Genomic DNA, 14,285 nt, shown 5'->3' on the forward strand with positions numbered 1-14,285 from the left:
TAAACAACAAGGGCAACAAAAGGGAAAATAAATATAAAAATAAATAAATAAATTAGAAAAGGGTATGAGTTTTACAAAACCTTCAAGGAAGACTTAATACCTCCAGAAGATTGAAGTCACAGGAATATTCCCTTCCAGCTTCTATGAAGCCAACATCACTCTGATACCAAAAAGCAGACAGGATACAACCAAAAAAGAAAACCACAGACCAATATCCTGATGAACATAGATGTTAAAATATTGAACAAGGGGACTATGAGCAGCAGCAGATGTGTTTCTCTCCACTCCTCTCCCCGGTCAACTAGGAATACCAAAGGAGACCACCTGGGACTGAAACAAGACAGGACTAGAATGACTTCAGGAACCCACCAAATCACTGGTGAGTGCAAACACGTGTGGCTGGTGGGCAGAGAGGAGCCTAGGGAGAGACTTAGTGGCTGGTAACAGTCCGGCAATTTATCAGTTGAGACACCACCTCCATTCTGTTCTACCAACAAGGGCATGGCTGAAGGGAGGAGAGGACTCCTCTGAGACTTACCAAGTGCAACTCTGAGTCTCCCATTGGTACTACCCTCAGAATCTGGAGCAGTGGTAGGGAGGCCCTGGGCTGACACCAGGGGACAGAGAACTAACCAGGAAACTCAGGAGAAGACCTATACCTTAGTGGCCTAGCAGTGGAGCTGTGAAAGTCTCTTTGCATAACCACTGGATTATCTCTACCCCACCCTACTTCATCTCTTGGTCAGGAGTCAGTGATTAAGCTAAGAAGCCTATTTATAATTTAAAAACCCTCAGGCTCCCATAGCCTACAGGGAAGAAAAAGCACAAAAGAGGCTTTTAAGCCACAGAGCTCCTAATCAGGGATTAAAATACCACTGAAACAACTGTTAACTTCTACAACTGTGAACTCTTTAATTATCTTACTTAGATACAAGCCAATCCAGGCAAGAATGATCAGTAATTTGAAAAGTACTGAGAGAGGGGCTCAAAACATAATATATAAAATGGTTAAACCAGCAAGAAGAAATATTGGAGAAATGAACCAGGACAAGAGTCCAGCTAAAAGTCCCCAAAGGGTGAAGCACAAAATAATGAAGTCAACATCAAAACACTAGTAAAGGAAATAACCACAGGAGGGAGTAAAGAGTTTGAAAGAATTGTCATCAGAAATGCAGAAACAACAAATGAGACCCAGGAAGAAAACTAATTATCTCAAGGTTATTAGAGAGCTGAAAGCTAAAATAGCTGAGCTAAGAACACAACTAGCTGAACAAGCAGTATCAGAACAGGCTAAGGAAATAGATGTACTTCAGAAAAAAGTAGAGGGGAGAGAGAATAGAATAAATGAGGCTGAAGACAGAATTAGCAAGATTGAGGATGAATTAGAGACAACTAAAAAAGTAAGAGATCTCAAAAAGAGATTAAGAGATACTGAAAACAACAACAGAGACCTATGGGATGACTTTAAAAGAAACAATATATGCATTATTGGCTTACCAGAGGAAGAAAGAGAAGGAGAGGAAGAAAGCATTCTTCAGGCCATAATAGCTGAAAACTTCTCTAGTCTAGACAACATCAAAGACATAAAGGTTCAAGAAGCTCAGAGGGTCCAAAACAGAATTAACACAGACTTAAAGACACCAAGACACAGCATACTCCGAATGGAAAGGAATAAGGATAAAGAAAGGATCCTGAAGGCTGCAAGAGAAAAACAGTCACCTACAGAGAAAAACACATAAGATTAGCAGCAGACTTCTCCACACAAACACTATAGGCCAGAAGAGAATGGCAAGATATCTATCAAGTACTCAATGAGAAAGGCTTTCAACCAAGAATACTGTATCCTGCTAGACTGTCATTCAGACTAGATGGAGGCATAAAAACCTTCTCAGACAAGCAATAGTTGAAGGAATCAACTGTCACCAAGCTTGGCCTGAAAGAAGTTCTGAAAGGTCTCCTATAAATAGTCAGACCACCATAAATAGGACATATATCAAACTATTCTAAAACTCTACAAGAATGGCGTTAAAATATCTTCAGTCTATGATATCGATAAATGTCAATGGCCTGAATTCACCTATTAAAAGACACAGAGTAGGAAGATGGATCAGAAAATACAACCCAACAATATGCTGTCACCTAACTCAACAAGACAGATACAGACTCAAAGTGAAAGGATAGAAAACTGTCATACAGGCCAATGGCCCACAAAAAGTGGCAGGAACAGCTATTCTAATATCTGAAAGGATAGACTTTAAAATAGATAAGATTAAAAAAGATAGGAATGGAAACTACTTAATGCTCAGAGGATAAGTCAATCAAAAGGACTCAACAATTATTTAACATCTATACACCCAATGAGAAGCCATCTAAATACATCAAACATCTACTGAAAGAGCTACAGCAATATATTAACAGCAACACAGTCATAGTAGGGGACTTCAACACCCCACTATCTCAACTTGACAAATCATCCAGGCAGAAAATAAATAAAGAAATGAGGGAGCAAAATGAGGAGATAGATAAGCTAGAACTATTGGACATTTTCAGAGTCATTCATCCCAAGAAATTGGAATACACATTTTACTAAAGTCCACATGGGTCATTCTCAAGGATAGACCATATGTTAGGCCAAAAAGACAGCATCAGAAAATTCAAGAGCATTGAAATCATCCCTAGCATCGTCTCAGACCACAGGGGAATGAAACTAACACTTAACAATCAACAAAAGATTAGTAATCATCCCAAAATGTGGAAGCTCAACAGTACATTTCTTAACAACTCCTGGGTCAAAGAGGAAATAAAGGAGGAAATCAAAATGTTTCGAGAGTTCAATGAAAATGAAGACACAAGCTATCAAAATATTTGGGACACAGCTAAGGCAGTACTGAGAGGGAAGTTCATAGCCATACAAGCACACATTAAGAAACAAGAAAAAGCACAAATAAATAGCCTGATTGCACATCTTAAAGACCTAGAAGAAGAACAAAGGAACCCTAAAGCAACCAGAAGGACAGAAATCACTAAAGTTAGGGCAGAAATAAATAACATTGAAAATAAGAAAACCATACAAAAGATCAATGAAAGTAAATGTTGGTTCTTTGAAAGAGTGAACAAAATCGACAAACCTTTAGCCAGACTCACAAAACAAAAAAGGGAGAAGACCTTAATAAATTGGATAGTAAATGAAAGAGGAGATATCACAACAGACACTGCAGAAATACAACATATCATGCGAGGCTTCTATGAACAACTCTATGCCACCAAGCCAGAGAACCTGGAATAAATGGATGATTTCCTAGACACTTACCAACTTCCAAAACTAAGTAAAGAGGAAGTAGATAACATGAACAGGCCCATCACAGCTAATGAAATTGAAACAGTTATCAAAAATCTTCCTAAGAATAAAAGTCCTGGACCAGATGGTACTACAAATGAATTCTACAAAACCTTCAAAGAAGAACTAATACCTCTACTTTTAAAAGTCTTCCAGAAGATTGAAGACACTGGAATACTCCCTTCCAGCTTCTATGAAACCAACATCACTTTGATACCAAAAGCAGACACAGACACAACCAAAAAAGAAAACTACAGACCAATATCTCTGATGTACATAGATACTAAAATATTGAAAAAAATTCCAACCAACTGGATATAGCAGTATATTAAAAAAGACTGTTCATCATGACCAAGTGGGGTTTATCCCAGACATGCAAGGTTGGTTTAATATACTGTAAATCAATCAATGTGAACCACCACATCAACAAAAACAAGACCAAAATCCACATGGTCATACCAATAGATGTAGAGAAAGCCTTTGACAAAATACAACATCCCTTTATGATCAAAACACTACAAAAAATGGGAATATATGGAAAATTCCTCAAGATAGTGGATTCTATATATAGCAAACCTACGGCCAACATAATACTCAATGGTAAAAATCTGAAAGCATTTCCCCTCAGATCAGGTACTAGTCTGGGATGCCCACTATCACCATTATTATTCAACATAGTGTTGGAAGTTCTTTCATAGCAATCAGGCAGGATCAAGGAATTAAAGGCATACAGATTGTAAGAGAAGAAGTCAAACTCTCCCTATTTGCAGATGACATGATAATATACATAGAAAATTCCAAGGAATGCAGCAAGAAGCTTTTGGATAGCATCAGGAAATACAGTAAGGTGTCAGGCTACAAAATTAATGTTCAAAAGTCAGTGGCATTCCTCTATGAAAACAGTAAGTTAGAAGAAGTTGAAATCCAGAGATCAATTTCTTTTACTATAGCAACAAAAACAATAAAATATCTAGGAATAACCAAACCAAAAAAGTGAAAGACTTGTATACTGAAAATTATGAGTCACTACTCAAGGAAATTGAAAAAGACACAAAAAGTGGAAAGATATTCCATGTTCATGGGTTGGAAGAATTAATATCATCAAAATGAATATACTACCCAGAGACATCTACAAATTTAATGCTATCCCCATCAAGTTCCCAACCACATGTTTTAGGAGAATAGAACAAATGCTACAAATATTTATCTTGAACCAGAAAAGACCTAGAATTGCCAAAAAAAAAAAAAAAAAAACTTTGAGAAGAAAGAACATAACCGGAGGTATCACACTCCCAGATCTCAAATTGTATTATATGGCCATTGTCACCAAAACTGCTTGGTACTGGAACATGAAAAGACACACTGACCAGTGGAATAGAGTTGAGAGCCCAGAAGTAAGCCCCCACACCTATGGATATCTAATCTTTGACAAAGGTGCCCAGACTATTAAATGGGGACAGGGGAGTCTCTTCAAAAAATGGTGTTGGAAATAATGGATTGAAACATGCAGAAGAATGAAACTGAACCACTGTATTTCACCGAATACAAAAGTAAATTGCAAGTGGACCAAGGACTTGGATATTAAACCAGAAACCATCATATATTTTTAGGAAAATATTGGCAGAACTCTTTTTTGCATAAATTTTAAAGACGTCTTCAATGAAATGAATCCAATTACAAAGAAGACTAAGGCAAGCATAAACCTATAGGACTAAATCAAATTAAAAAGCTTCTTCACAGCAAAAGAAACCACTACCCAAACAGAGAGACCCCTCACAGAATGGAAGAAAATCTTTACATGCCATACATCAGACAAGGGGCTAATAACCAGAATATATAAAGAGCTTGCCAAACTCAACAAGACAACAAATAACCCCATCCAAAAAATGGGGGGAGGACATGGACAGAATATTCACCACAGAAGAGATACAAAAGGCTGAGAAACACATTAAAAAATGCTCCAAGTCTTTGATTGTCAGAGAAATGCTAATAAAGACAACAATGAGATACCACTTCACTCCTGTGAGAATGTCATACACCAGAAAAGGTAACAACAGCAAATGTTGGCAAGGTTGTGGGGTCAAAGGAACCCTCCTGCACTGTTGTTGGGAATGTCAGTTGGTCCAACCTCTGTGGAGAACAGTCTGGAGAACTCTCAGAAAGCTAGAAATAGACCTACCCTATGACCCTGCAATTCCTCTCCTCCGGATATATTCTAAGGAACTCAGCAAGCCCATCCAAAGAGATCTGTGTATGCCTATGTTCATAGCAATACAATTTGTAATAACCAAAACCTGAAAGCAACCCAGGTTTGTCCAACAACAGATGAGTGGCTGAGCAAGTTGTGGTAGGTATGCACAACGGAATAGTACTCAGCTATTAAAAATAGTGATTTCACCGTTTTCACCCCATCTTGGGTGGAGCTTGAAGAAATCATGGTAAACAAAGTTAATTAGAAACAGTAGGATGAATTTGGGATGATCTCACTCATAGGAAGAAGTTGAAAAACAAGATCAGAAGAGAAATCACTAAGCAGAACTTGGACTGGAATTGGTGTATTGCACCAAAGTAAAAATCTATGATGTGGGTGTGGGGGACAGGGAGGAGAGTACAGGTCCTGGAAAAGGATGACAAAGGACCTAGTGGGGATTGTATTATTATGTGGAAAAGTGAGAAATGTTGTGCATGTATAAACTATTGTATTGACTGTCGACTGTAAAACATTAATCTCCAAATAAAGAAATTAAAAACAAACAAACAAGATCAATACTTATAAATCTGTGGCAATCCCCTACACAAAACGTGGACCAATAGAAACCAAACTCAAGGAAGCAATCACATTTACAATTGAATCCAAAAAAGATAAAGTGCATGCCCTTTACATGGATTGGAAGAATCTATATCATTAAAATGCCAATAGTGCCAAAAACAATCTATAGATTAAATGCAATTCCCTTTAAATTCCCAATAGCATAGTTCAAGGAAATTGAACAACTTATCAAAAAAATTTGTGTGGAACTATAATAAAAAGTATAATAGTCAAAGCTCTCCCAAGGAAAAAGAAGAAAAATTGAGGCATCACAATTCCTGATACCATGTTATACCTCAAAGCAACAGTAGTTAAAACAGTGTGGTATTTGAAAAAACATGGTCATGTGGACCAATGAGATGGGATAGAAAGTATAGAACTTAACCCACACATGTATAGGCAATTTATATATCACAAAGGGGTCAAAACTGTCTAATAGGGAAAAAATTCTCTAACAAATGGTGTTGGGTGATTTAGACAGCCACATGCAGAAAAATGAAATAATACTACCAATTAATGCTTTGCACCAAAATTAACCCCAAATGTATCAAAGATCTGGACCTGAAAGTATAAAATACATAGAGAAACCTATCAGTGAAACATTTCATGACATTTATATTGAAAATGTACTTGGCGCAAAGCACAAGGACCGGCATAAGGATCCCGGTTCGAACCCTGGCTCCCCACCTGCAGGGGAGTCGCTTCACAGGCGGTGAAGCAGGTCTGCAGGTGTCTGTCTTTCTCTCCTCCTCTCTGTCTTCCCCTCCTCTCTCCGTTTTTCTCTGTCCTATCCAACAACGACAACAACAATAATAACTACAACAATAAAACAACAAGGGCAACAAAAGGGAATAAATAAATAAAATAAATATAAAAAAAAAAAGAAAATGTACTTGGAAATACTACCCCATGGGCAAGGGAAAGAAAAAGAAGATTGAACAAATAAGACTATATCAAATTCAAAAGCTTCTACATATCAAAAGAAAATTTCAGGGGTCATATGGTGGTTCACCTGGTTAAGCATGCACATGTTGCAGTGCACAAGGACCTGGGTTAAAGTCCCTGGTCCCCACCTGCAGGTGCAAAGCTTCAGGAGTGGTGAAACAGGGCTGGAGATGTCTCTCTGTTACTCTTTATGTCTATCTCTCCCCTCACCTATCCAATAATAAAAATAAATTTAAAAAAGAAAGTTTCATAAGATAAAAAGGAAATCTACCAAATGGATACCATACCATGCCTCATGTTGATATAAAACATCTACAAAGATATATATATATCAAAAGAAAGAAAAAAACTAATTTTAAAAAGTGGGCAGAGGATGTGAATAGACAGTTCTCTAGAAGAGATACACATGTCACACAAACATATGCAGAAATGCTAAAATTCACTCATCACCAGAGAAATGAAAATTAAAGCCACACTAAGATACCACTTCACACCTGTGATAATACCATTTATCAACAAAGCAGGAGAGGATAAGTGCTGGAACAGATATGGAGAGAAAGAAACTCTATTACACTGCTGGTGGAAATGCAAACTGGAACAAGCAGTATGAAGAATCTTTAAACACATACAAATGTAAGTATCTTATTATCTAGAAATTCTAGCTTTTTATCCAAAAGTGATAATAACACTATTTTGAAGGGATACCTCTATCTCCATGTCCATAGCTGCATTTTCCTAACAGCCAAAATATGGAAACAACCAAAATGCCCCTTTTGTGAAACTAAAGACTGTTCTGTAACAGGAAATATGTTCTTCTAGTTGCGAGGTTTTCTTTTTATCTTATATAACTATATATTTTTATTTATTTAAATTATTAGATAGAGATATAGGTGAGGGAAGAGAGAGAGAGAGAGAAAGAGTTACAGAGAGACATCTGCAGCCCTGTTTCATCACTCCTGAAGCTTTGCCCCTGCAGATGGGGACTGTGGGGACTGTGGTCATCAGTAGGAACATTCCGAGTTGCACCAATTTAAGAACCCATCTTCTTCAGGTAGTAGATAGATTATGCTATCCAACTCCCCTTCAGAATATGGAACATTCTCTACCATTGTTGATTCACATTGAGGACAGTGTCCTATGGGGGCCCCCAAAGGGGCCCATTATGTTGGTTCTGATGGACAAGGTGTTTCTTATAGTCTTAGACAACGTTTAGAATATCAATAATTGGGAGTCAGGAGGTAGTGCAGAGGGTTAAGCACACATGGCGCAAAGCGCAAGGACCAGCTTAAGGATCCTGGTTTGAGCCCCCAGCTCCCCACCTGCAGGGGAGTCGCTTCACAAGTGGTGAAGCAGATCTGCAAGTGTCTATGTTTCTCTCCCCCTCTCTGTCTTCCCCTCCTCTTTCCATTTCTCTCTGTCCTATTCAACAACTACAACAATAAAACAAGGGCAAGAAAAGGGAATAAATAAATAAACAAATATTTTTTAAAAAAAGAATATCAATAATCAATTATTACTATAACCAGGTTAGTTGGTTTATTTTCCATGATATCCAATATTAATATACTTGACTTCACTGTGCTTTGAACCTTTTTAGTGGTATCTGAATCTCTTTGCATTTGATACTTACAGGGATAAATGATATTGGTCTGGCCTAAAGTTGTAGCTGAGTTAGATGTTTACAGAGCTATATTTGCAGATACATTTTTAGAGCTCCTTGAACAATTTAATCTTGTTGTGGAGTCGAAGCAAGGAAGACAACTTGAGACCAACGTCTAATTATGAGAGTCTTTACTACCCGGTTGGGCCTGACTGGGCCTGGCTGGGCCTGGCTGGGGACTGTCTCTCCAACAAAATGCTGTTCAGAGAGCAGTAGTGACCCTGTTACACAGCTGGGTGGGTATAAAGGCAAAACCCACAACTTTTGCAAGTAAGTTGTGTGCAGAACTTGGTACAGAAGCTAATATAGGCAGTTAATTTTAGAACTCCCCTTTTTGATCCTCCATACCTTTTTTTTTTTTTAGAGAAATCCACACCTGCTACTCCCTCTTTCTTAAGAGCATTTCATAAATGTACTGGATCATCTAGTGGGGCAAGAACTTTCCTGGAAGTGACTAACACTGGCAGGGCCACTGGAGGGCAAAGATGGCGTTCTTCAGGTCAAGCCCTTACAATCCCATTATCAGAATTTGATCATATTTGAGATCTAAGATATTAAATGGCTAGGCAAAAACAAATATTTGTGCTTAGAGCTATGGTCTAGGCAGTTAGGGAACTTGAGATATTAAGTCTATTCCCTCCCCTGACATTGACATGTAATTTTGTAAATCAATATTGAATTGCTAATAAAAAAAAGAAAGCGGGAAAGCTGTAACTGCAATGTTTATTCAGTTGTTAGAAAGATCAAAGTAAATGAGAATCCGCTCAAAGTTTTTCCCAGTAAAGGAGGAGTTGACAATTATACCTTTTCAGTTACTGTGATACAGACATATATCTGAGATCTTCAATGACTATGAGAAGCCAAAGAAATCATGCCAAAGGTTCTGTGCTAAATATCAATAGACATGGATCATAGGTCAAATCAGTGGTGTTCACAGTTAACAGTACTTATATATATTCCCCATTTTTGGGAGCTTACTCTCTGCCCTGATCTAGCTTTCTGGTCCTATTCTCAGCTCTGACACAGTCTTCCCAGATGATACTTTTAGCCCACCTGCATGTTATCTGTGGCACTCAGGCAAAATTTAGTAAAGTCATGGCACGGAATAGAAAGTTTCTATTTGTTCAATGTTTTTCTTTTTTCTGCTGAATTCTGTTTCCTAAGTTCTGCCATCTCTGCTAAGAAATAGGGGAGTTGAGTTGTGTACAATGAGCTGACAGAACATTTGGTGGTGTTGGAGTTGAAAGAGGTTGTCTCAGGGCAGATGAGTTCTCACCCTAGGCTTGGTAAAAACCATGGAAGGAATCTGATGATTTCTAGAAGCAGAGATTTTTTATAATTGCTTGTTGCCTTGGTGATAAGGAAAACAGAGGAACTGTGTAAGGAGTTTACTTACAGTTTTGAGTTCCCCAAGACCTAACAATTTTATTCCTCCTTATAGCCAGAGTCAACTCTGGATTCCAGCCCTTCAGTGTCTAAGTGTCAGCTGAACCAGAACCTGCAGATCTGATATCATTTGCTATGTAAACTCAGTTCATTCTCTTTATCTAGGCACAAAGAGAAGAGAAGGGGGAGAAGAAATTTTGACAGTTTGACTTGCAAACAAGCACAAGATTAAATATTAAACCTGAACTGGATGAAGAAATAAGATGTCTGGCTTAGGCAGAATAAAATGTTGAGGGCCCAGAACATTCAGTGCTAATTGCAAATAAATAAATGTCGTACCTGCACACATCTATGTTGATACTATTCAAATTTATTAATATGGTTGTGCATACATATAAAACCATCTTGCATGCTTGAAAAATTCCCTTGAGAAAATTTTACTACATGGAATGTTTTGACTAATATATATACATATATATATATATATTTTTTTCTATAAAGTTTGGACACAAACCTATCACTTTTCCTGGTAAATATTCCTGTAGCAAAGGCATTTGTCTCTGCTCCAAAATTTTTTTTAATTGTACTTGAAATTAGGGTCATCTGTCTCAAAATTTTTTATTACATGCCAACTTCTAAATGTCTTTGGATATTTCCATGAGGACTTCTTAAATGATACTAAGCATTTTCATTTCAATAAATCAGATGAATTTGAGTGACTCTGACCAGCTTGCCAACCGCAGATAAGTTTGGCTTAGTGAGGGACAGCAGTCTGAATATCGCCATTATTACAAAGTCACAAATATTAGTTGCAGCTATTAGAATGTGGCTATTATTATGTATTTTTGAAAGCATAAGGATGGTTTATAAAATAGGCAAAAACATTAAATTCTACGAGTTTTCTAAAAAGAAAAAATACCACAAATGTGGTAACTTAAAATTAAAATATGTGGGTGGGGGTATAGCATAATGATTATGCAAAGAGACATTCATGTGTGAGGCTCTCAAGTCCCAGGTTCAGTCCCCCACACTGCCATAAGCCAGAGCTGAGCAGGGCCCTGGTAAAAACAAACAAACAAAAAACATTAAAATATGTTACCTAAAAATTTGATCAATGGGCCAATATGGCAATCTTTCTGGAGGTTATTTGCAATGTTTCACTCAAGACCTCTTCTTTGCCTTCCTCTTTCTGCTACATGGTCATATTTCTTTCTCTCACATCTCTTTACAAGGAGTCCTGTAATTATACAAGATAATCCCTACAGCTAATAACACTTAACTCTATCACAACTCAAAGTGCATTTTACTATAAAAATAATATATTCAAATACCATTCCTTTTGTAATTAATTTTTTAAAATTAATTTTATTAATGATTTAATAATGATAGATAAGATTGTGGCATAAGAGGGGTACAGTTCCATATAATTCCCACTATCAAAGTTCTATATCCCACCCCCTCCATTATAAGGGTCCCTATTCTTTATCCCTCTGGGAGTATGGACCAAAGATCTTTTTGGGGTGCAGAGGGTGGGAGGTCTGGCTTCTGTTATTGCTTCTCTGCTGGACATGGACATTGACAGGTCAATCCATAACCCCAGTCTGTTTCTTATCTTTCCTTAGTGAAGCAGGAAAATCCCACCTCTGGGGAGGTGGGGTTCCAGGACACATTGGTGAGGTCATTTGCCCAGGGAAGCCAGGTTGGCATCATGGTAGCACCTGCAACAGAAAAAAATCTAAAGTTATCATTAAACTCTAGACTGTACAATTAATTCTCTACTATATTTCTTTTTAAGAAATAATGCTATCATTAACTTGAACATAATCATTTTTTTCTAGGTAAACCATATATCTGTTACTAGAAATGTATACTCAGTATCTTCATATTATTGCCAATACACATTAAAAATTTAAGAAAAATAGATGAATGGTGAATCTTATAGTAGAGATATATATGCATATATGATGACCTACTTATATGCAATGCCTTATATAGATATTTCATTATGTAGCCTATCTGAACTAGTGTATATTGTGATCATAGCTGTGCATTTGAATTTTTGTATATGCAATAGGATAAAATATAATCTTTTAAAAAATAAATTGTCACTTACTATTTAATCTGGCAATAGCTTCATTACTTGCTATTTATTATTTTTTTTAAATAAAAAAGATGACCTCAGGCTTCCGGAGGCAGGGCTACGGAACAGCAGCAGCTGTGTTTCTCTCCTCTCCTCTCCTCTCCTCTCCTGGGGTGAACTAGGAATACCAAAGGAGACCACCTGGGACTGCAACAAGACAGGACTAGAATGACTTCAGGAACCCACCAAATCACTGGTGAGTGCAAACACGTGTGGCTGGTGGACAGAGAGGAGCCTAATGAGAGACTAAGTGGCTGGTAACAGTCTGGCAATTTATCAGTTGAGACACCACCTCCAGTCTGTTCTACCAACAAGGGCATGGCTGAAGGGAGGAGAGGACTCCCCGGAGAGTCACCAAGTGCAACTCTGAGTCTCCCATTGGTACTACCCTCAGAATCTGGAGCAGCAGCAGGGAGGCCCTATGCTGACACCAGGGGACAGAGAACTAACCAGGAAACTCAGGAGAAGACCTATACCTTAGTGGCCTAGCAGTGGGGCTGTGAAAGTCTCTGCATAACCACTGGATTATCTCTGCCACACCCTGCTTTATCTCTTGGTCAGGAGTCAGTGATTAAGCTAAGAAGCCTATTTATAGTTTTAAAACCTTCTGGCTCCCATAGCCTATAGGGAAGAAAAAGAACAAAAGAGGCTTTTAAGCCACTGAGCTCCAAATCAGGGATTAAAATACTATTGAAACAAACTATGATGTGTTTTGGTGTTTTCAGGTCTGGATTGATTCTGTTTGAGACTCTCTAGGCCTCTTGAATCTTAATGTCCTTTCTGTTGTTCAGGTATGGGAAGTTTTCTCCTATAATTTCCTCTAGAATGTTTACTTCCCCTTCCTTTGTTCTTCTGGCAGGCCAATTATATGAATGTTATTCCTTTTGAGATCATCCCATATGTCTCTGTTGTTTTCAGTGTCTCTCAATCACTTTTTGAGCTATTTAACCTCTTTCTTTTTTTTCTCTAGCTCATCCTATTTCTTTCTTCAGTTCAGCTATTTCAGCTTTTAGTTCTCTAATTACCTCGAAGTAGTTAATATTTTCCTTGAGGAACTCATCTGTTGTTTCTGGAATACTGCTAGCCCTTTCCTCCAAAGTTGTTTTCATTTCTGTGATTAAGTTTATTATTGCTTGCATACTTTTCTTATCTATGGTTACTTCTGGCTGATTTGTAGTTTCTTCTGGGCTCTTCATTCATTGTAGTAACAGTTTTATTTGCTCTTGGTTTAACCATTTTTTTTATTAATGTGTTTTTTATTTTTATATTCTGTTGTTCCTCAGTTGTTGTGTTTTGAGTACAAGCCAAGCTACACTAAATACCTTTATGACAAATGCAGTCACCATCCTCAGAAATTACAATAGTAACTGAAGCAAGGATTGAAGCAGTTTAACCAATACCAGTTAGCCCAACAATGTCTTCAGTCCAATAAAAAACTAGCAACCAAATACAAATGAAAAAGAAAGAGAAAGAAAAAAAGGGATAGCAAGAATAGACAATTATTCAAATCTATTGTCCACTGTAAATTCTAGGGGTAGCAAGAGGAGAAAGGGAAGTAGAGCAGAGACACACATAAAGAGAGTCCACTCTGAGTTAGATTTCTTCCCCAAAATAATTCACAAATGAGTATCAGTGAATTCAGGAAGCAGAAGAAGGAGGAAGGAAGAAAGGAAGACAGGGGGAAAAGAGAGAGAGAGAGAGAGAGAGAAAAGAAAAAGAAAAACAGTAAAAAAAGAGCAAGGAGAGTTTTTTTATCTATCTATTTATTTATTTATTTATTTTAATTATCTAGGAGGAGGGAGAAGGGGGAGAGTGGATAGAGGAGGTAGGAAGAGTGAAACAAGTTCCTCTCACAATGAACAAGACATTAAGTTGCCTAGCAATGAGAAATACACTGAGTTAATTTTGGTCAACCTGAGGGAGGGGGGGCAAAGGGACAGATGTGTATATAACAGTAATAATAAAATAGAACAGAGTGAAAAGCTCTAACAGTGAGTCTGCAGCTTGG

At 37.5% G+C, this 14,285-nt stretch overlaps 1 protein-coding gene across 4 annotated transcripts in view; it reads right to left on the reverse strand.

The window, feature by feature from the left end:
- Positions 1 to 8,865: 8,865 nt before the first annotated feature.
- The window catches only part of AIG1 (androgen induced 1), a 341,307-nt gene continuing 335,887 nt past the window's right edge, over positions 8,866 to 14,285 (reverse strand). For all 4 annotated transcript variants that reach the window (XR_009549566.1, XM_060190363.1, XM_060190358.1 and 1 more), the window contains one exon: positions 8,866 to 11,855. Coding sequence is in view for 3 of the 4 variants with exons in the window: in XM_060190363.1 (XP_060046346.1) it covers positions 11,746 to 11,855 (110 nt within the window). In the remaining variant the exon portion in view is untranslated. The remainder of the gene's footprint in view (positions 11,856 to 14,285) is intronic.

Source organism: Erinaceus europaeus, chromosome 4 (assembly GCF_950295315.1).
Source record: "Erinaceus europaeus chromosome 4, mEriEur2.1, whole genome shotgun sequence".
Lineage (NCBI taxonomy): Eukaryota > Metazoa > Chordata > Mammalia > Eulipotyphla > Erinaceidae > Erinaceus > Erinaceus europaeus.